This window comes from Mizuhopecten yessoensis, unplaced genomic scaffold, assembly GCF_002113885.1.
Source record: "Mizuhopecten yessoensis strain PY_sf001 unplaced genomic scaffold, ASM211388v2 scaffold6297, whole genome shotgun sequence".
Taxonomy (NCBI): domain Eukaryota; kingdom Metazoa; phylum Mollusca; class Bivalvia; order Pectinida; family Pectinidae; genus Mizuhopecten; species Mizuhopecten yessoensis.
Genome location: NW_018406479.1, coordinates 6,171 through 26,851, shown reverse-complemented (window position 1 = coordinate 26,851; position 20,681 = coordinate 6,171). Strand labels below are relative to the sequence as shown.

At 34.8% G+C, this 20,681-nt stretch overlaps 1 protein-coding gene across 2 annotated transcripts in view; it reads right to left on the bottom strand.

Moving 5' to 3' along the window:
* Positions 1 to 2,326: 2,326 nt before the first annotated feature.
* LOC110451925 (nephrin-like) overlaps positions 2,327 to 20,681 on the bottom strand; it is a 21,967-nt gene continuing 3,612 nt past the window's right edge. The window contains exons 3-13 of one of the 2 annotated variants that reach the window (XM_021500157.1): positions 17,872 to 18,126; positions 17,047 to 17,346; positions 15,199 to 15,525; positions 14,114 to 14,395; positions 13,400 to 13,522; positions 13,199 to 13,214; positions 8,378 to 8,427; positions 6,693 to 6,923; positions 6,111 to 6,206; positions 4,965 to 5,195; positions 2,327 to 3,807 (exon numbers count right to left, since the gene is read on the bottom strand). In XM_021500157.1, the coding sequence (XP_021355832.1) occupies positions 3,731 to 3,807; positions 4,965 to 5,195; positions 6,111 to 6,206; positions 6,693 to 6,923; positions 8,378 to 8,427; positions 13,199 to 13,214; positions 13,400 to 13,522; positions 14,114 to 14,395; positions 15,199 to 15,525; positions 17,047 to 17,346; positions 17,872 to 18,126 (1,988 nt within the window). In that variant the 3' untranslated portion in view covers positions 2,327 to 3,730. The remainder of the gene's footprint in view (positions 3,808 to 4,964; positions 5,196 to 6,110; positions 6,207 to 6,692; positions 6,924 to 8,377; positions 8,428 to 13,198; positions 13,215 to 13,399; positions 13,523 to 14,113; positions 14,396 to 15,198; positions 15,526 to 17,046; positions 17,347 to 17,871; positions 18,127 to 20,681) is intronic. The other variant, XM_021500158.1, reaches the window with a different exon arrangement.

Here is a 20,681-nt window from a genome sequence, read left to right as displayed (position 1 = left end):
ATTAAATACAATCTATTCCTTGCTAATACATTGATTTCCTTTAACCAAACCCAAGAAAATTCCTATGCGCATCCATACGAATTTTGTAACGTCATTCTAACATATTATCTCATTCAATCGAGAAACTTATGAGTGACATTGCGTTTGATGGTATTCCACAACTTCATCGTTTTCTCATTTTGAGTTAGCAAAATGACGCTCAGAAATTGTCAGGACACTTCCGAAACGCCATATCCATACATCAATGCATTTATTTATCCGTGAACAAATTAGCTTATAATGTTGAAGCCAAAAAAAATGAATGTGAAAGTAAAGCATTAAAACAAGGAATAACGAAATGAAAACAAAACCAATGGGAACGGAGGGTTAAGCTTTTTTCTGTTTTATTCACGACATGTAAAACTATATCTAATCAAGAATAAAGGCATCAAAGCATGAACCGCAGTAGTGATAACAAATCAACATGGCAAATTAATGAGTAGTATGGTACCCTGGTTAAACACGAGCTGTTTCCTACCGACATGGCTAGGAATGAGTAAACCGTAGATTCTGGAGTGGCCCCTCGCTGAGGCATTGACAAAACTCATGTGCTCTGTTATTCTGGCGCCCGACGAGCGGCCCGAGAAATACTGACCACAAAAATAAGAGATATTGTTACAAGAATCATTGTGATCTTGAGTAAAACAATTCGGTACTAGTTTTGTTACCGGGAGCGGGAGTATGTCAACCTGATCAAATACTAGCCGCTTCCTACCAACTCTAATTTAGCTCATGTGGTAGAGCGTCAGACATGTAAACAGAGAGGTCCCGGGTTAGACTGCCAGCAGTGTAGTTGAAACACTAATGATCTTGGTTACAATCCCAATAAAAGTATCAACGTTAATCAAACAAGGAAAAACTTCTCAACAAGACCATGATGATAACCGTAACCCATGGTCGTAATAAACGTTGTAATATTGTCCGCCAGCATGTTATAAGGGTGTAAAAATACAAATATATATATAATGCAATAACATCACAAACCATAGAAATACTTACTAGAAATAACTTACATATATAATATAAAAAAAAATCAAAAATATAATTGCTTTTGATGATTTTGTTATGGTTAATTACTTTTGGGTTTTGGTTTCGTTTTATATGGTCTTTTTAACGTCCAATCAAAAGATACGGTCATTAAAGAACATGCGTTTTGTGTATGCGTGCATGTAGGTATGCATGCCGGAGGTAGGGTATGTTAGTGTATGTTCTATTTTACAATTAAGTTATCTCTTCTTACGAGTTTAGATATCAAGTTATTACATCTTATCTTGGTGTTTTTTTTTATCTTGTTATAGCGTGTTAAGCTAAATTCGTGCTGTTTACTTAAGAGGATCTCGTTTGGATGCAAACAAAAATCATCACTGTACGATAACTCGTCCGTACAAATTTTCATCACCATATAACATCCTTCAAAACAGTATCAAGACTGACATGACCTATTTTAAGTTTGGATACTTTAGCGTACTTGCATTTCCTTCAGACGTCTGGGGTTTGATGAATTGCATATTAACGCAAAATCAATATGCCTTAACATGAATTGCTTCTTTGTAAATGCAGGATTGCAATCAAATTAAAGTAGACTAGTCTTCATCAGCTAGCGGTGTTCCACGTGCGTAATAATCGTAATCTTATATTGACAGGGTGACCTACACTTTTATTCAACTGGGATCTAAACATGTACAGACATGGGACCTATACTGGATAACCATAACTTGTAATAACACCATAACTTAATTTGTAATAACGAGATTGCTATATTCGTAACAACGATGAAATATTTTGTGTGGTAGTTATCGGTTTTCGTTCTTTTGCATAATGACTATTATAATGATAAATTAGGTTGTCCGAAATGATTATTGTGTTAATAATGAAATATATTTTAAACGATCTTAATCAGAAAAAAAAGATAAGGAACCTACTTCTAACACGTAACATTAACATTTATTTTAAAAGTCATAACGATGTAAAAATGTGTTGTTTTCTGCCCGGATTTTGAATTACACCCCAAGACATCCATGACATATGTGCAAAACATAACATCAGCACTATTTAATAAGCCGGCTATACTGTTTCCTCCAAAAGTTGCCATTAGTATTATCCTATTTCTTGAAGTAGATCAATTAAATTCGATAAACTATCTGCAAAATAAACCATGCTATAAAAATAATAATAATAATAATTCGAGGTTCTTTTATACCGCTTTATCACAACCTAGTTCATAGGTCGTCTCAAAGCTGTTCACAAATTATTGTCCGTGGATATAGGGCCTTTGCAACCAGCCAATATATTTCTCAACTACCTGGGGAGCACACAGCCGGTGCTGCCATTTCGGCGTTAACAGCTAGCATTCTACAATTTTAGCACTACCGAACCACGTAGTCATTTAAAGCTGAGTAAACCGAAGCAAGCGGAGTAAAGTATATTGCTCAAAGATACAACACAGTGACGTGAGTCGAACTCGCAACCCTTCGGTCATGAGTCCGGTGTCCTACCACTAGACTACCGTGCCTCCGTGATCTAATCCGCGAATAAAAAAGATCTTATTTTCCCCCTATCCTTTTCAAGTAATGAATATAATACATATATATCAGGGTGTGCGAATTGTTATTGTGTCAATTGTAAAATATTTTTAAACCATCTTAATCACAGGACAGAGAAAGTAATTACTGCTTACACGTGACATTGATATATATATTAAAAAACCATAATGATGTAAATATTTTTTGTTTTCTGCCCTGAAAACATCTCCAACTATTTTGAATTGATCCTTTCATCTTTCACATACATAAGCGAACAGTAACGACACGGACAAGCAACCGGATTTTGAATTACACCTCAAGGCTTTAACTAAAACTGTCCTAACATATCAGAAAATCGAATTATTTTTTAATCCAGCTAAACTGCTTCAAATTAAAAGTTGTCGTTGTTCTCATCCTCTTCTGGAAACAGATATATGCACTTTGACAAATTAACATCTGCAAAATAAACCCTGTTATCTAATCCGCAAATGCATGTACAATATGTCAATGAACTGTTCCCCTCTGTACCATGCGCAAAAATACACTATCTACCTCTACTTAACCTTATATCATACTGCTGCAAAAAATCCGTAACAATTACATTAGTTGATTGCTCTACAAATGATTTTCTTAATTGCATGTCCAGGCAGTAAATATGAACTCTCTCGCCGTGAATATATCAACACGATTGAAGGACGACTAATGCAATGAGAGCTAGTTTCGTCTCGGTATCGTAATAATTTGCACAATATTTGAGGATTTGCTTCGCATTCCATCGATTTAAAATAGGTGACGGCAATTTGTTTCGTAATACAATATTTGCAGTATTATAAACTCATTATGTACAATTTATGCAAGGACTTTTGAATCTGCAATATATATTTTTTGTCTCGAATCTGACCAACGAAATATGTTTAAAGATTAGTATTATGATTCAATAGAAGTTAGCTGTTGTGGTCTCGTATATTTTTGTCATGTCAAATTGGCGAATTTACAATTAGTATTATCCACAGTTTCGCCAATACAAAAAAAACACCAGGTAATTCTTGTAATTTTGCATGCCTGCTGTCAACATCCGACTTATTGAATCACCTCCTTTAACACGAGTTTAAGTATTGATGATACATAACCTGTTTGGGTTATGAATCATTCTTTCTAAGTTGTTCCTTTTAGATGTCTTCCTGTCGTCCATCTCTCTGCTTGTCTGTACCATCACCATTTCCGTCGTGATCTGTGACCGCTCCGTCTGCCAAATTAAGTTCAATCACTTTAACCTTTTTTTTTATATAAAATGTCAGAGGGGAAACTACAATCTAAGTACAATGATTTCAAGCTATGTTTCGAATATTTTATATGTCTCTTATGGATTTTCTCGTGAAATAGAAAACTCATTCTAGGTTACCTCAAGGCATCAAAACTGTCAAATCGCAAGAGTAAGACATTGATACTTGGACTGTATCAGAGAAATACACTTTGTAAAAGCAGACCAATCTCACCGATACGCTGCCGTGAAATTAACTTTTTTTGTATCAAAACATGTCCCTAGATAACAGGAACCCAGAATTCAATAACAGAGACCAGACAAATCACCTCGCGAAACGGACTTTTACATGAGAATGTCAAGGGTTTCAGTTAAGATAGACAAACAAAACGGTAAACTTTTGATTCGAAAATGAATTACTGGTATTATTTTATTGGACATTAGGTTGATATTGCACCGCTTTATTTTCCGTTTTATAGGATGTATTACACGAGCACGAAGTTTTTCTAAACAAGAACTAAAGATTAACTCTATCAACGAAAAATATATAGTTTCGTGTATACCCGATAAATATATGCCAGGTGAAGATATGGTTAAGAGTTATCTTTATCACTGGGGCCGGTTCGTTTTATTTTAAAAGAGTTGCTATGATGGACATCAAATCAAACGATGTGGCTGGTTAAATGATGAAATTGTGGTCACACTTGCTTTTTTAACCTATTCTGCAAACCTATATTTAGCTTTTAAACAATAACTATATTGCGTGACATAAATTTACCTAAATTACGGTTAGATTAATCGCTGGTATCTCCATGAACACTACTTTTTGTTGCCTGACTATTACAAAGATAGTTCAGATAGTTAAATAATAATTAAACTTTAGACTCGGGATTTACTCCCAAGTTTTCTCCGACCTTTCCAGTAACCGAGATCAGCGAAATATAGAACGTGAGCTTGTAATAAATAACTTTATGCAATATCATGCGACGTCATAGTTATAGAAGATAGTTACCTGCAGAAATATATTATGCATTTCTGCATTCTTTGTGTGATCTTATCAATACCATATATGGTTTACTACTAAAAAGAAAAAGAAAAGCAGAATTTCCATTAGATAAGATATGTACATGACGAATGACTACCTTTTTGTGCCTTTCCCGTTTTCTGTACTTCCGCATACATCGCTGATTCTTGGGCCCCTTTCTTTGGTTTAATCACCTCTGCGTAAAGCTTGGTTTCTGCGACATTAGCCTTTGCTTTGGATTTATTCACAACAGCAAACACATCTCCAGATTGATTTCCAGTACTCGGACCGGGTTGTTGTGGATAATATGGACCAGCAGATTCATATAATACGTTATCTTTCAGTCCATCTGAATAATGTAAAAAAATGTTTATTGTAAATAAACATACCTTATTGATATGTTATGTAATCCTTCAATGTTATATAACCTTATTACTTGAAACCATCACCGGTATTTGCTAAACCAACAACGGATAATTTGAAATGAATAATGTATTGATAGCACGAAACGAGTTCGCATAAACAGGCTAATCTGCATCAAAAACAACAAACAACATGAAGCACGTGCATGTAATACAATCTGTTGTATATTTATCAACTGCAATTGTAACTATATTTCATTAAATTTTAGGCTTTAAACAAAGAAAAACGGATTTCTATTGTTCTTAATTAATGACAGATTTCGCTTTTAGATAATGTGAAAATATTCACCAAGTTTCATCAGAATCCTGTACTATTTGATTAAGTTAGTATGCGGAAAGCTAAGTTGAACTATCAGAGCATAGTACGCTCATTTTAGTTATGTACAGATTTTGTCCAACTTCGAACAAAGCCCAAGTCTTCGTATAATGTAAAGGTATATCAAGTTTCATCATAATTGAACGATTTTAAAGAAAATTATCTAGCGGAAACAAAGGTACGGAAGTACGAACGAACAGTCGGATAAACGCTCCCCATACAATATTACGCCCCGTCAGTTTGTTGGGAGTATAAAAGAATGCTTTACATATTATATATACAATGCTAAATTATTGTTTCTATTTGCGTATTTCCAATAAGGCATACAATGCATTCGACATGTTTTAGTCTTTGACGTGTTCCAATTTCCCAATATTACTACCAGACTTCCTTAATGGGGGAAAAAGATCATGAACGCACAGATGTTAATGTTAAAGGGTATATTAAATTACAGGATACTTCAAAAATATGAAAAATGAACAGTAACCAGCTACATTTACTGAGATCATATATTTTGATCGCTTACCATTCTTAGCTGCAATGCCTCTCTTTTTCTTCTTCACCTCGGCGTATTCAGAAGACTTTGTGACCTCTTTCGCTGGACTGTGGACCACGATCTCAACTAAATATATAATACAAATAGTAATTTCATGTCATTATAAACTATGTCCTGCAAATTAATTATCTGTGACACGAGTAAATTTAGCTTTTAAACAAAAACTATATTGCGTAGCATAAATTTACCTAAATTTCGGTCAGATTAATCGCTGGTATCTCCATGAACACTACTTTTTGTTGCCTGACTATTACAAAGAGGGTTCAGATAGTTAAATAATAATTAAACTTTAGACTCGGGATTTACTCCCAAGTTTTCTCCGACCTTTCCAGTAACCGAGATCAGCGAAATATAGAACGTGAGCTTGTAATAAATAACTTCATGCAATATCATGCGACGTCATAGTTATAGAGGATAGTTACCTGCAGAAGTATATTATGCATTTCTGCATTCTTTATGTGATCTTATCAATACCATATATGGTTTACTACTAAAAAGAAAAAGAAAAGCAGAATTTCCATTAGATAAGATATGTACATGACGGATGACTACCTTTTTGTGCCTTTCCCGTTTTCTGTACTTCCGCATACATTGCTGATTCTTGAGCCCCTTTCTTTGGTTTATTCACCTCTGCGTAAAGCTTGGTTTCTGCGACATTAGCCTTTGCTTTGGATTTATTCACAACAGCATACACATCTCCAGATCGATTTCCAGTACTCGGACCGGGTTGTTGGGGGGAATATGGACCAGCAGATTCATATAATATGTTATCTTTCAGTCCATCTGAATAATGTAAAAAAAGTGTTTATTGTAAATTAACATATCTTATTGATATGTTATGTAATCCTTCAATGTTATATAACCTTATTAATTGAAACCATCATCGATATTTGCTAAACCAACAACGGATAATTTGAAATGAATAATGTATTGATAGCACGAAACGAGTTCGCATAAACAGGCTAATCTGCATCAAAAACAAACAACATGAAGCACATGTATGTAATACAATCTTTTGTATATTTTATCAACTACAATTGTAGCTATATTTCATTAAATTATATATGCTTTAAACAAAGACAAAGGGGAATGGGGAAGGAATTACCAAATGAAATTGATTTCATTGGAAGTGATAACATGTGTATATATCAAACAAAGGATAGAGAAATGAAATTGTCTTACAACAATAAATACCAAACGCATTTCTATTGTTCTTTAGTTAATGGCAGAGTTCGTTATTAGATAATGTGTAAATATTCACCAAGTTTCATCAGAATCCTGAACTATTTGATTAAGTCCAACTTCCAACAAAGCCCAAGTCTTCGTATAATGTATAGGTATATCAAGTTTCATCATAATTGAACGATTTTAAAGAAAATTATCTTGCGTAAACAAAAGTACGGAAGTACGAACGGACAGACGGATAAACGCTCCCCATACAATATTACGCCCCGTCAATTTTTTGGGAGTATAGAAGAACGCTTTACATATTATATATACAATGCTAAATTATTGATTCCATTTGCGTATTTCCTATTAGGCATACAGTGCATTTGATTTGTTTTAGTGTTTGGCGTGTTCCAATTTCCCAATGACACTACCAGACTTCCTTAATGGGGAAAAAAGATCATGAACGCACAGATGTTAATGTTAAAGGGCATATAAAATTACAGGATACTTGCGACACTTAAAGTTGTTACGTGTTTGCACGTGAAATATGCAAAATTAATCTTTAAAATATTACTTTTTACTGCATCAGTCCAAAATACTGTGTTTCCTATCACTAGTAATTCCCCATGTGACAGCGCTGATCTGCAGCAGACTTTTCAGTGCAATATCACTGTAACACCATACATGTTCATAAAATGTACCTGCTGCACAGTAATAAAGTTGTCAATATATACGCACAGTATCACTATAAATTCAATTCATAGATGCAGGGTTTGTTTGGGGTTAAACGTCCCCACAACAACTAAGGTAAAGGGTAAGAACATTTCAGGAGAAGATTTATAGATCCATAGTGTTGAAATTGAGGCTGCAGCTCAAATTTGGTCCAATCGTTTTCTTTTAAGCAGAAGACACTACAGGAACCTCCAGCTTATAACAAGTGCGCCTCTAACGACAGCAGGTTTATCCATTCCCCGAACCTGTAGAGGTTTCATGTAAACGTGCATTGATGACCCAAAGAAAAAGAATCATAAATCATTAGATCAGTGAAAAGGTAATGATACACTCACCATTGTCATAATTAGATCTTGCAGTGCACGCAACATTGGTATCATCAGATCTGAATTAAGGAGAATATAATCACCTTCGCTGATTGCAAAAGTAAATGGCTCATAAAAACAATGATAAAGCATGAAACAAACACTATTTCACCGAAATATACAACAAAATATTTCTCCAGTTGTGATGTTGAATCTTTAATGTATAATCCTAAAACACACAACATGTTTACTATATATATAAATATTTAATTTGCATAGGGTATAATTTACGTTGAAGTGAAAATAGCAAATACTGATGTTTCGTATACATACATGTAGTCACATATTACGATTTGAAATGTAATAATGTACTCCCTTAAGTTGTACAGTTTCTGATTGAATATATATTTTCCTTGCAATTCAATCATATTTTTCCACGAAAAATGGCCCCGAATACAAAAGGTCTTCATTGTCCTAGTACATCCTACTTGATCTACATTGATAAGACATTCATACAATTCGATACACTTTCCTTTTCATGGTTACTCAATGATTTTAAACATACCTGAATACCTAATTATAAGTGTTTACTCTTTTTTTAACGTTGGCATTGTACGATGATAGAAGTCTAGCTCCTTCATAATTAATATTTAACTCAAATAATTTAACGCTCCATTGTTTATGATAACTNATTGTTATCATTACTATATTCTTAACGGCCCATCAACACAAAATTAACCTCATTATAATGCGACTGGTCGGAGAACTGTGATGGGTGTCATAGGCGAAATACTCCAGTTAGAATGCACTATACAGTCGGCAATAGGACCAATTGGTTGTATATTGCTTTACGTCCTATTAACGGCCAAGGTCGTTAACGGACGTGGCGTAATGCGTGTTGTGTATTCGTGCATGTGTGTCGGAGACAAGTGAAGTTGGTGTTTTTGCCTCCTTACGATATTGCGGCTCTGATGCCGACTTTGTAGTGCTACATTAGGGCCAATAACAGGTCAATACAACATGTTAAGGGAAATGACATCAAACAAATGAAAAGGTAAAAGACCACTTAATAAGTAAAAATGACTATGAATATTGTTTGAACAGACCAACAGTTGTCAAGTAGTTAAGATTGAAGGGACACTCCCTGTTTAAAAAAGAGATTTGTAATAAAAAACGATCCCGGGAGTTTAACTGTAAATTATTAGTGACACGTGCTATGCATCGATGTGGCACGTCATTAAATAGGAATTGAAATATTGATTCCTATAAATAAAGTGTCGTGTTTCATTATATCACGGGGTATATACTTACTCTGTTTCAGTATGTTCTGAAAGAAATCAAAGAAATTAAGTAACCATGAATGTTTATAAAACACTATATTAATAACACCGGAATGAATCAATATTTTTTCCATAAAGAAACAGATGTCTAGACACATTACATGCAATAAGTAAAAATTGTTTAAGGTGTTGTCTTAAAATAACAGAATCCTTCAAACAGATATGCACTTACTTGGTTCAGATGATTTCTTCCTACGACGAATCAGGACAACTATAACACATGCAATCAGGATAGTCGCAGATGCTGAACTTGCAGCTCCACCAATTATTGCAGCATTCCAACCATCTGCCTCTGCTACAAATGGATGGAAATGCTTTCATAATATTTACATAACACAATAAATGTATAGGGGAAGGCATGGAATGTTTAATTTTGGTATCGTTTTATTAGCTATTGATATCTTGTTCAATCTGTGTATCTTTCAAATGCGATATCTCCTCTGAAGCTTTGAAATTTGAAAAGACTTTGTACAGAAATACACCTCAGTGAAATGCCTCCTTGTTATCGCAACAACTCGCTTGTTAGCCCGTAATCAGTATAGTGTTAGTATTACTACATGTTATCAGTATGATGTAACTGGGCTGAATATCATGTTGAGTGCGCTAGGAAGGTCCATCAAGCATATCCTGCAGTACGTTTACACACATGCATTACATATAACCTTAATCATCATATGCCGTTAAATGGACGTTGAACCGTTTAAAACCAAACCAACTCAAACCCTTTATCTATTTTTGGGTTAAAGTTATGTATCTGTCACCGGACTTACTGCGTTAATAAAATAGTTCATACAGCGGACAATGAAACAAAAAATTTAAATTCATAATAGATTGGAAAACACATTTTTAAACTAAAATGTTTGTTACTATATGTCAAGAATTTTACCTGATATTGTACTGAATGTACTAGTGATGGGTTCACTTGTTCCCATTGCGTTGCTTGCAAAGACAGTAACGTCATACTCCGTTGATAAATCGAGATTTTCAACTGTGAATGATGAAATTGAATGGTTCAGGGTGATATTTGTGTGGAATTCACCGTTGTTTTCCTGACAAGTCAATGTGAATGTTTGAATATTTCCGTTGTCCTCCCCGGGGGTCCAAGATACGACGGCACTGCTTTCCGTGATTTGATCAATCAAAAGGCCTGTAGGGTGATCTGGCTTGTCTGGAAAGGATTATTTTATATTTACAAATATAACAGTCTGGAAAGGATTATTTTAAATTTACAAATATAACAATCATTTCTTAAAACAAGTTTGTGACATGCTGCTTGTTTGTCTTTTTATATCTTTCATGATATTATGACATTATATGTGTCTTCTATGTTTTATTTTGATATAACTATGAAACAATTAACATCAATATCAACATACACATATAACCAATAAATCGATTAATAATGTATCCACACATTATGTTTCTTTCGTTGCAAGATGCCCATTGCCCTCAATATATATACTGGGATTATAATTTACATATTAGCTCTAGAAAACATGTATTTTTACAAAACCTAAAACTAAATGCATCATTGTATGGTGCTGATCATTCAAACGCACACATCTGTACCTGTTAGAACAATACTGAATATCACTAACAAAATGGAGATGACATAATCAAATAAGGTAATTTAATAACGCGGTCTTAATTTTGCTGATAGTTAAACCTTGATCTTTCAGTATCTGAAACGTTCTACCGTGGACTACTTGTAATAATGATTGAAATCTGATATTAATGTTGCACACTTAACGGCTTGTTTTTCTTTTTTAAAAAAAACATTTCTCACATGAAATACAGGGAGTAGTCATATCCACATTGCTATTTGGTGATGAAAGACCGTCCAGATACGACGTATGTTTGTTGCATAGGACCGTGTTAAAGTTATGGTATCCTGCATTTACAAACTGAACTGTATTCATATTCATTTGTTTTTTTCACTACAACTTGAAAATTAAAATGGTATACTCACCTGATATAATAATTTCGAAGTCGTAATAGTAAGTATACTCATTCCAAACATACAGCTGATAGCGGCCCTGGTGTTTAGTCTCAAACGTGCTGAAGTGTAGCTGCACGATGTAACCGTCAATCGAAACGTTCTTGTTAAAGAATAGCACCGTCACTGGAACGGACGAGACCGTGACAGAAAATTCACCTTTTGGAGGTAAAGCNTGAATTAAGGAGAATATAATCACCTTCGCTGATTGCAAAAGTAAACACTATTTCACGGAAATTTACAAACAAAATATTTCTCTAGTTGTGATGTTGAATCTTTAATGTATAAACCTAAACACTCACAATATGTATAATACATATATAAATAATTAATTTGCAACGGTTAGATTTGGCTTTGAAGTGAAAACAGCAAATAATGATGTTTCGTATACATAGTCACATATTACAATTTGAAATGTAATAATGTACTCCCTTAAGTTGTACAGTTTCTGATTTAATATATATTTTCCTTAAAATTCAATCATATTTTTTCCCCACGATAAATGTCCCCGAATAAACAAGGTCTTCATTTTCTTAGTACATCCTTCTTGATCTACATTGATGAGACATTCATACAAGTTGATACACTTTCCTTTTCAAGGTTACTCAATGATTTTGTAAACATACCTGAATACCCAGTTATAAGTGTTTACCCTTAATATTTAACTCAAATAATTTAACGTTCCGTTGTTTATGACAACTCTCCACGTGATCTATGTTTGATGTTGTTCCTGTTTACCAGGTGTTCTATATTATACAAATCGTATCAAATTTATTTCAATGTACGAATTAAATAAAGATACCTTTTTATTAAGACAGATAGTATAGTCCGTTTACCGATATCGTAACATGGCGAGTAAAATTACAGCGTACATCCGTTTTGTATGTACCACGTAATTGTTATCATTACTATATTCTTAACGGCCCATCAACACAAAATTAACCTCATTATAATGCGACTGGTCGGAGAACTGTGATGGGTGTCATAGGCGAAATACTCCAGTTAGAATGCACTATACAGTCGGCAATAGGACCAATTGGTTGTATATTGCTTTACGTCCTATTAACGGCCAAGGTCGTTAACGGACGTGGCGTAATGCGTGTTGTGTATTCGTGCATGTGTGTCGGAGACAAGTGAAGTTGGTGTTTTTGCCTCCTTACGATATTGCGGCTCTGATGCCGACTTTGTAGTGCTACATTAGGGCCAATAACAGGTCAATACAACATGTTAAGGGAAATGACATCAAACAAATGAAAAGGTAAAAGACCACTTAATAAGTAAAAATGACTATGAATATTGTTTGAACAGACCAACAGTTGTCAAGTAGTTAAGATTGAAGGGACACTCCCTGTTTAAAAAAGAGATTTGTAATAAAAAACGATCCCGGGAGTTTAACTGTAAATTATTAGTGACACGTGCTATGCATCGATGTGGCACGTCATTAAATAGGAATTGAAATATTGATTCCTATAAATAAAGTGTCGTGTTTCATTATATCACGGGGTATATACTTACTCTGTTTCAGTATGTTCTGAAAGAAATCAAAGAAATTAAGTAACCATGAATGTTTATAAAACACTATATTAATAACACCGGAATGAATCAATATTTTTTCCATAAAGAAACAGATGTCTAGACACATTACATGCAATAAGTAAAAATTGTTTAAGGTGTTGTCTTAAAATAACAGAATCCTTCAAACAGATATGCACTTACTTGGTTCAGATGATTTCTTCCTACGACGAATCAGGACAACTATAACACATGCAATCAGGATAGTCGCAGATGCTGAACTTGCAGCTCCACCAATTATTGCAGCATTCCAACCATCTGCCTCTGCTACAAATGGATGGAAATGCTTTCATAATATTTACATAACACAATAAATGTATAGGGGAAGGCATGGAATGTTTAATTTTGGTATCGTTTTATTAGCTATTGATATCTTGTTCAATCTGTGTATCTTTCAAATGCGATATCTCCTCTGAAGCTTTGAAATTTGAAAAGACTTTGTACAGAAATACACCTCAGTGAAATGCCTCCTTGTTATCGCAACAACTCGCTTGTTAGCCCGTAATCAGTATAGTGTTAGTATTACTACATGTTATCAGTATGATGTAACTGGGCTGAATATCATGTTGAGTGCGCTAGGAAGGTCCATCAAGCATATCCTGCAGTACGTTTACACACATGCATTACATATAACCTTAATCATCATATGCCGTTAAATGGACGTTGAACCGTTTAAAACCAAACCAACTCAAACCCTTTATCTATTTTTGGGTTAAAGTTATGTATCTGTCACCGGACTTACTGCGTTAATAAAATAGTTCATACAGCGGACAATGAAACAAAAAATTTAAATTCATAATAGATTGGAAAACACATTTTTAAACTAAAATGTTTGTTACTATATGTCAAGAATTTTACCTGATATTGTACTGAATGTACTAGTGATGGGTTCACTTGTTCCCATTGCGTTGCTTGCAAAGACAGTAACGTCATACTCCGTTGATAAATCGAGATTTTCAACTGTGAATGATGAAATTGAATGGTTCAGGGTGATATTTGTGTGGAATTCACCGTTGTTTTCCTGACAAGTCAATGTGAATGTTTGAATATTTCCGTTGTCCTCCCCGGGGGTCCAAGATACGACGGCACTGCTTTCCGTGATTTGATCAATCAAAAGGCCTGTAGGGTGATCTGGCTTGTCTGGAAAGGATTATTTTATATTTACAAATATAACAGTCTGGAAAGGATTATTTTAAATTTACAAATATAACAATCATTTCTTAAAACAAGTTTGTGACATGCTGCTTGTTTGTCTTTTTATATCTTTCATGATATTATGACATTATATGTGTCTTCTATGTTTTATTTTGATATAACTATGAAACAATTAACATCAATATCAACATACACATATAACCAATAAATCGATTAATAATGTATCCACACATTATGTTTCTTTCGTTGCAAGATGCCCATTGCCCTCAATATATATACTGGGATTATAATTTACATATTAGCTCTAGAAAACATGTATTTTTACAAAACCTAAAACTAAATGCATCATTGTATGGTGCTGATCATTCAAACGCACACATCTGTACCTGTTAGAACAATACTGAATATCACTAACAAAATGGAGATGACATAATCAAATAAGGTAATTTAATAACGCGGTCTTAATTTTGCTGATAGTTAAACCTTGATCTTTCAGTATCTGAAACGTTCTACCGTGGACTACTTGTAATAATGATGGAAATTTGATGTTAATGTTGCACACTAAACGGCTTGTTTTTCTTTAAAAAAAAAAAAACATTTCTCACATGAAATACAGGGAGTAGTCATATCCACATTGCTATTTGGTGATGAAAGACCGTCCAGATACGACGTATGTTTGTTGCATAGGACCGTGTTAAAGTTATGGTATCCTGCATTTACAAACTGAACTGTATTCATATTCATTTGTTTTTTTCACTACAACTTGAAAATTAAAATGGTATACTCACCTGATATAATAATTTCGAAGTCGTAATAGTAAGTATACTCATTCCAAACATACAGCTGATAGCGGCCCTGGTGTCTAGTCTCAAACGTGCTGAAGTGTAGCTGCACGATGTAACCGTCAATCGAAACGTTCTTGTTAAAGAATAGCACCGTCACTGGAACGGACGAGACCGTGACAGAAAGTTCACCCTTTGGAGGTAAAGTAGAGCCTCCACGTAAGATGGAAGTGTTCAAAGCCTCAGGGAAACTGATGTAAGTAATGTTGATGTCAAGAGAGGTGCCTTTGTCTGTTACATATGTATTATGTACACTGATTGCTTGTGGTCTGCCTAAAAGTCAAAGAATAGTAGTACACAACACGCAGCTGATCATCACAACATATTTTATAAATTAGGCTTATTTTGACTGTTTGGCGGACAGTGATTAAACTACCTGTCATTTTTTATTACTGTGACCTATATTGGAATGAAGATTAACATGTGTATCAACGAGCATCATATTTTAAGATAAAGAGAAATATTCTTTGTAATATTTGCAAACTAGACATTAAAGATACATGTTGTAGAATCCATCATTTTATTTTGATAGACAACATATCATCTTTAGAATACATCGTTTTATTTTATTAGGCAACGCATTATTTTTGAAATACACCGTATTATTTTGGTAGACAAAGTATTATCTCTATTTGTACCAACTCTGGTTTGGTTTGTTTGTCTTTTACGTCCTATTAACAGCTATGGTCATTTCAGGTCGTACCTGGTTTTGTTGGTGGAGGACAGCCGGAGTTCCCAAAGAAAAAAACACCGATAATATGTACTTATTGGGTGGGTATCGAATGTTTTGACTCAGAAATAAAGTCCCTAGGGGTGGGGGGAAACATTATGAGGCAATATTTTTATCATGATTGTGTTTGTCTCTTGATGTTCAGCAATTGTTTACATGGTTATAGAGCGGGGATCTCGAAAATGTCAAAATCTAAAATTTCTATTTGACCCCACACCCCAGAACAAGTGTCAGCATTTAACTGGAACAATTTTGAATCATCAACCAGCAAAGAATGCTCCAAACTAAATATGGTTGATATTCATCACTTTGTTCCAGGAAAATAAAGCCCCTTTAAACAACAAAATTACCCTTTTTAGGCCCCGTACCTCAGCCCCAAAGGGAGCCATACCGTCTGTTTATGAAAACATTATGTCCCCGTTACCAAAGGATACTCTACACCAAATTTGGTAAGTATCCCTCCCTTCAAACAGAAGGAGAAGCATTTTTAACATTTTCTCATTTGTTCTCCCTAATGGCCCCTCCCCTCTGCTCCCAGAGGAAACACGAACTTCGTGTATACAAAATTGAATTCCTCTTGACCTTCGGGAATGTGATCTTACAAAATGATTCAACAAAAATTCAATTATCTGACAATAATTGACACAGTTTTGCTATGTTTCAAGGGACGACAGAGGTACGGCTCTTCAAATAATAACTGATCAAGAAGTTTATAATCGAGTTATGCTGTAAAGATCACGACAATTTTGGATATATTCCTGTATAATAACAAAACTGATGTAACGACCAATTGCGAACAGACTACGTTATCTAAAATATGAGTTCATAGTCATAAAAAGAATGCTGTTGGAACAAATACGAGGCGGCTTTTCGTGTCAACAACATGCTGTATTGACTTTGTTTTTATATCTGTTATATTTTCCTATTATAACTATGTTCGATTGTAATGTAGTTTAAGTTCAACATTGTAAAATACATTTAGCTTGGCGTTCATATATAATAGAAAACAAAGTAAGTTGTCAAAAACCAGAAAACCTTTTTAGAACAAAACATAATAGTGTTACCTTTCACATACAGGAAGTCTTGTCGTGTCTGTGCAATCTGACCATCTCTACCCCTGTATCCATTGCTCGCCTCACAAACATAGGTCCCCATATCCTCGTATGTCACTCTTGGAATGGTAAGTGTACTAACTGACCCTAAACTCGTCACCTGGTCAAACATGTCCCTAATTACTGTAGATCCTAACATGTGTTTCCACCTGTATGTGTACTGGGAAGGTACACCACTAGCTATACAAAACAGACGAACGTTTGTTGCGTTTTCTGTTGTGTTGGTGATTATAAGGTTTACATCAGGTCCGTCTAAAAAAAAATATCTGGTCTGTTACAGTAGGACACAATCTTTGATCTAAACATATTATCAGGGTAGCACTGGAATGCTTTAGGATAGATTCACATATTATTTTTGTTTATATGATATACCCCGAGACCCGCTGATGCGACTTCATAGGGCAGACAGATACAGGTTGTCTTTTGGATAACGCGATTAACATCTGTGTCCAATATACATTGACTTGTGACTATCATGGGCGTACTGAATCCTCTGTGATATGGTTATTTATTTATAAAATATATGTTAATGCACATCTAGTTTCAATTGCTTAATGAACCAGGAAAAACAATACTGAAATGAACAGCGATAACAGTAAAACATATATCATGTCTTTGTGTATCAAATGCAAAGGGTAATGCTTGTTTTTAACCTTTATTTGTATCAGAAAAACATCCTTAGACAAACGAGAGATGAAACTCAAATAAAATCAGCATAAATGATCTCGCAGAAAGGTTCAGCACCATTTTCATCGTAGCATCATTTGTTTTACTCACATTGGACGACAAGCATAAACCGCTCCGTAGATTGTAGATTCTCTGTAAAACCTGCCGTTGCAGTACATACATAGCTGGCCGCGTCTGTTCTATCTATCCTGGGGATGCTGAGTATCCCGTTTGACTTCTTAAAAGTTGTTCCACGATACCAGGCCACACTAGGAGAAGGGTTACCTTCTGCTTTACAAATCCTGCGAAAGTCCACACTCTCGTTGATGTAGGCAGTAGAACTGTCCAGAGTAATGATGGGCTTGTCTATAATGAAAATAAAAATAAACACTGAGGTTGTGGATCAAGAAGCATTTTACCGAGAGACTCTCATCGTCTTTCAGTTTTACAAATTATTCCTAGAATTTTAAAGAAATGTATACCAGGAAATCATTTCCACCTACTAGCGAACCAGGTAAAATGCACAAGGTAGCACTTCTGATGCTACGGAGGTTTTAACATCAGCTATTTCGTCAATGATGTTTCCTCGACGACCTTAAATTTAAAGCGTGACATAATAGCGTTAAATTATAACCGAGATTTTTGTCAGTGTAAATAAACTTGCGTGACATCAGCTCGGCAATTATCTATGTAAAATGTTCTCCTCGACAATATAACCAGATCAATGTCGCGATCATACTCTTTAGCTCGATCATCGTGCAGATGTGTCGTTAAATTGCGTATTGTAAGGCATATAAAAGCTCGGGGCAGATCTGAAGTAGCGCTTACCTGAAATCACCCTGGCATTAAACGATAACAAATATAGTTACCAACTTAAATATTAATCTCGAAAAATATGATTTTTGGAAAAAAATAAGGGAGCTTTACTGTCATCTTTTCAGGTAATGTTGGTATCTCTTTTAATATTAATACGAAAAACGTAGCTCGTGACTGGTGTGCAAATATGATTTTGATTTTTTTCGTATTGTTTTACGGCCGATCGACAATGCCAGTCATTTAGGGCCAAACAACACCATAAAATAGACATTCGTGAAACCGAATACGTCAAAATCGAAATAAGAAAAGGTTGAATAAGTTTACAAATGCAAAACAAAGGCATGAACAGTGAACAAATGTATTCATATATAGAATCAACCAACAGATTTTGAATGTTATGTATGCATGTATTTAGGTGTGTATGTATATGTGTATGTATGCACGCATGCATGCATGCATGTATGTATCTATGTGCATGCACGTATGTATGTATGTATGTACGGTGTCTCCTATCATCATTGGTACTGATTTAATTCTTATGTTCCTAAAGCATGTATGTAAATATTCATAGTTCATTATATTGCTATTGTTTGATATGTACCTCCTGGGAGAGGGCTTGTATAGGCTTTGCCTGTTGCCCAATTCCCATTAAATCTGATTGATTTAATAAAATATTTTGAAATGAAAACTCCCAATTGTATTGTTATATACAGTATATCAGATTTTATTATAAAGATAAATTGAGAGTATATAATCACAAATTGATTGAACAGAAACGGTTCTTAATACACTTGTGATAGACGATGCATGATAGAATCTCTCACGCATTCATTTATAAATTGTTTGACTGTAAATGGCTAATCACACGAATGCCAATACGGTTGGTCTTCTTTATGTAAAATGTAACTATGAATGACGCAGGTATGGCCTATGCGCAGTCGCGAGAGGATAACTTCAACTTTGCGGTCTGCTCTACTTGTTGAACTTGCCCCTACGTTAGGTTGAATTTCAAATTTATTTTCCCAGACCATGTATTTTGCAAATTTGTTTTAATAATATTCGCGATTGAAGGCCTAAAAATACCAATAGGGCAGTTAAATATCTTTTGTGTCTAGGTAAAGAGCTGCTTTAGCAGCCTAATCTACTTACTCATTTTCATCATGGACGGGTAGCCACATGCTTATCAGGTTGATGCCGCCTTTGCTATCCATGTCTGACATCGCTTCATATCATACCAAGCGCTTACAACATTTGTTGTACTAGTTATGTATGCCGAATTAAGTCACTTCGTGACTGTACTCTTCAGTTAATGTTGAATTGTTCTCTCTGTGTTTGAACGTTTTTGTTTAGGGTCATTAGCATTGTCTTTATGTTTTGTTTGCATTTTTATTTTTACATTTCAGCAGTTTAGANCCCCCCCCCCAGATAATTCGACGTAGATATCGGATTGAATCCCTAGAAACAATCAGAACCTGTTTTGTGATTTCCATGATTGACTAACGCAGGAGTTATGACTTTTCCAAAACGAATAATTCAAATAATATCATCCTCCAATCATATCTATCTGACAATGACATGCTTTCAAACTGTAAAGTTTAATGGTCAATAAGCTAGTTTATTACTGCATGGCTCACCGACGGGGAATTGTTATCGCGCCTGACAACAATAATACGGGACAATTACTAAACATATTACACCAAAAAGAAACTGAACTATAAAGGTTAAAAACTATATCCATAATTAAGTACATAGAAAAAATGGTAAGATATTACCACAACAGGCCGAAAATGGTTAGATATTATCACAAGAGGCCCAGATGGCCTGTATCGCTCACCTAGATATACCAAAATAAGATCCCGAGGATAGGGCTGGACACCAAGGTCAATCCTTGTAGCATATCTGTATAGTAGGGTCAATGCCAGCAATTGTATATTTAGTTTTGGGGTGGGGATCTCAAAGGTTTCAAGGTTTTGACCCTGGAACTAAGCATCCAAGGGTGGGGCCCTATGGTTGATAACCATTGCTTAGTTTCAGAGAAGTCTCTTAAAGTAATATAGCAAAATAACCTTTTTTGCCCCGCCCAACGGGGTGGGGTGGGGGTGGGG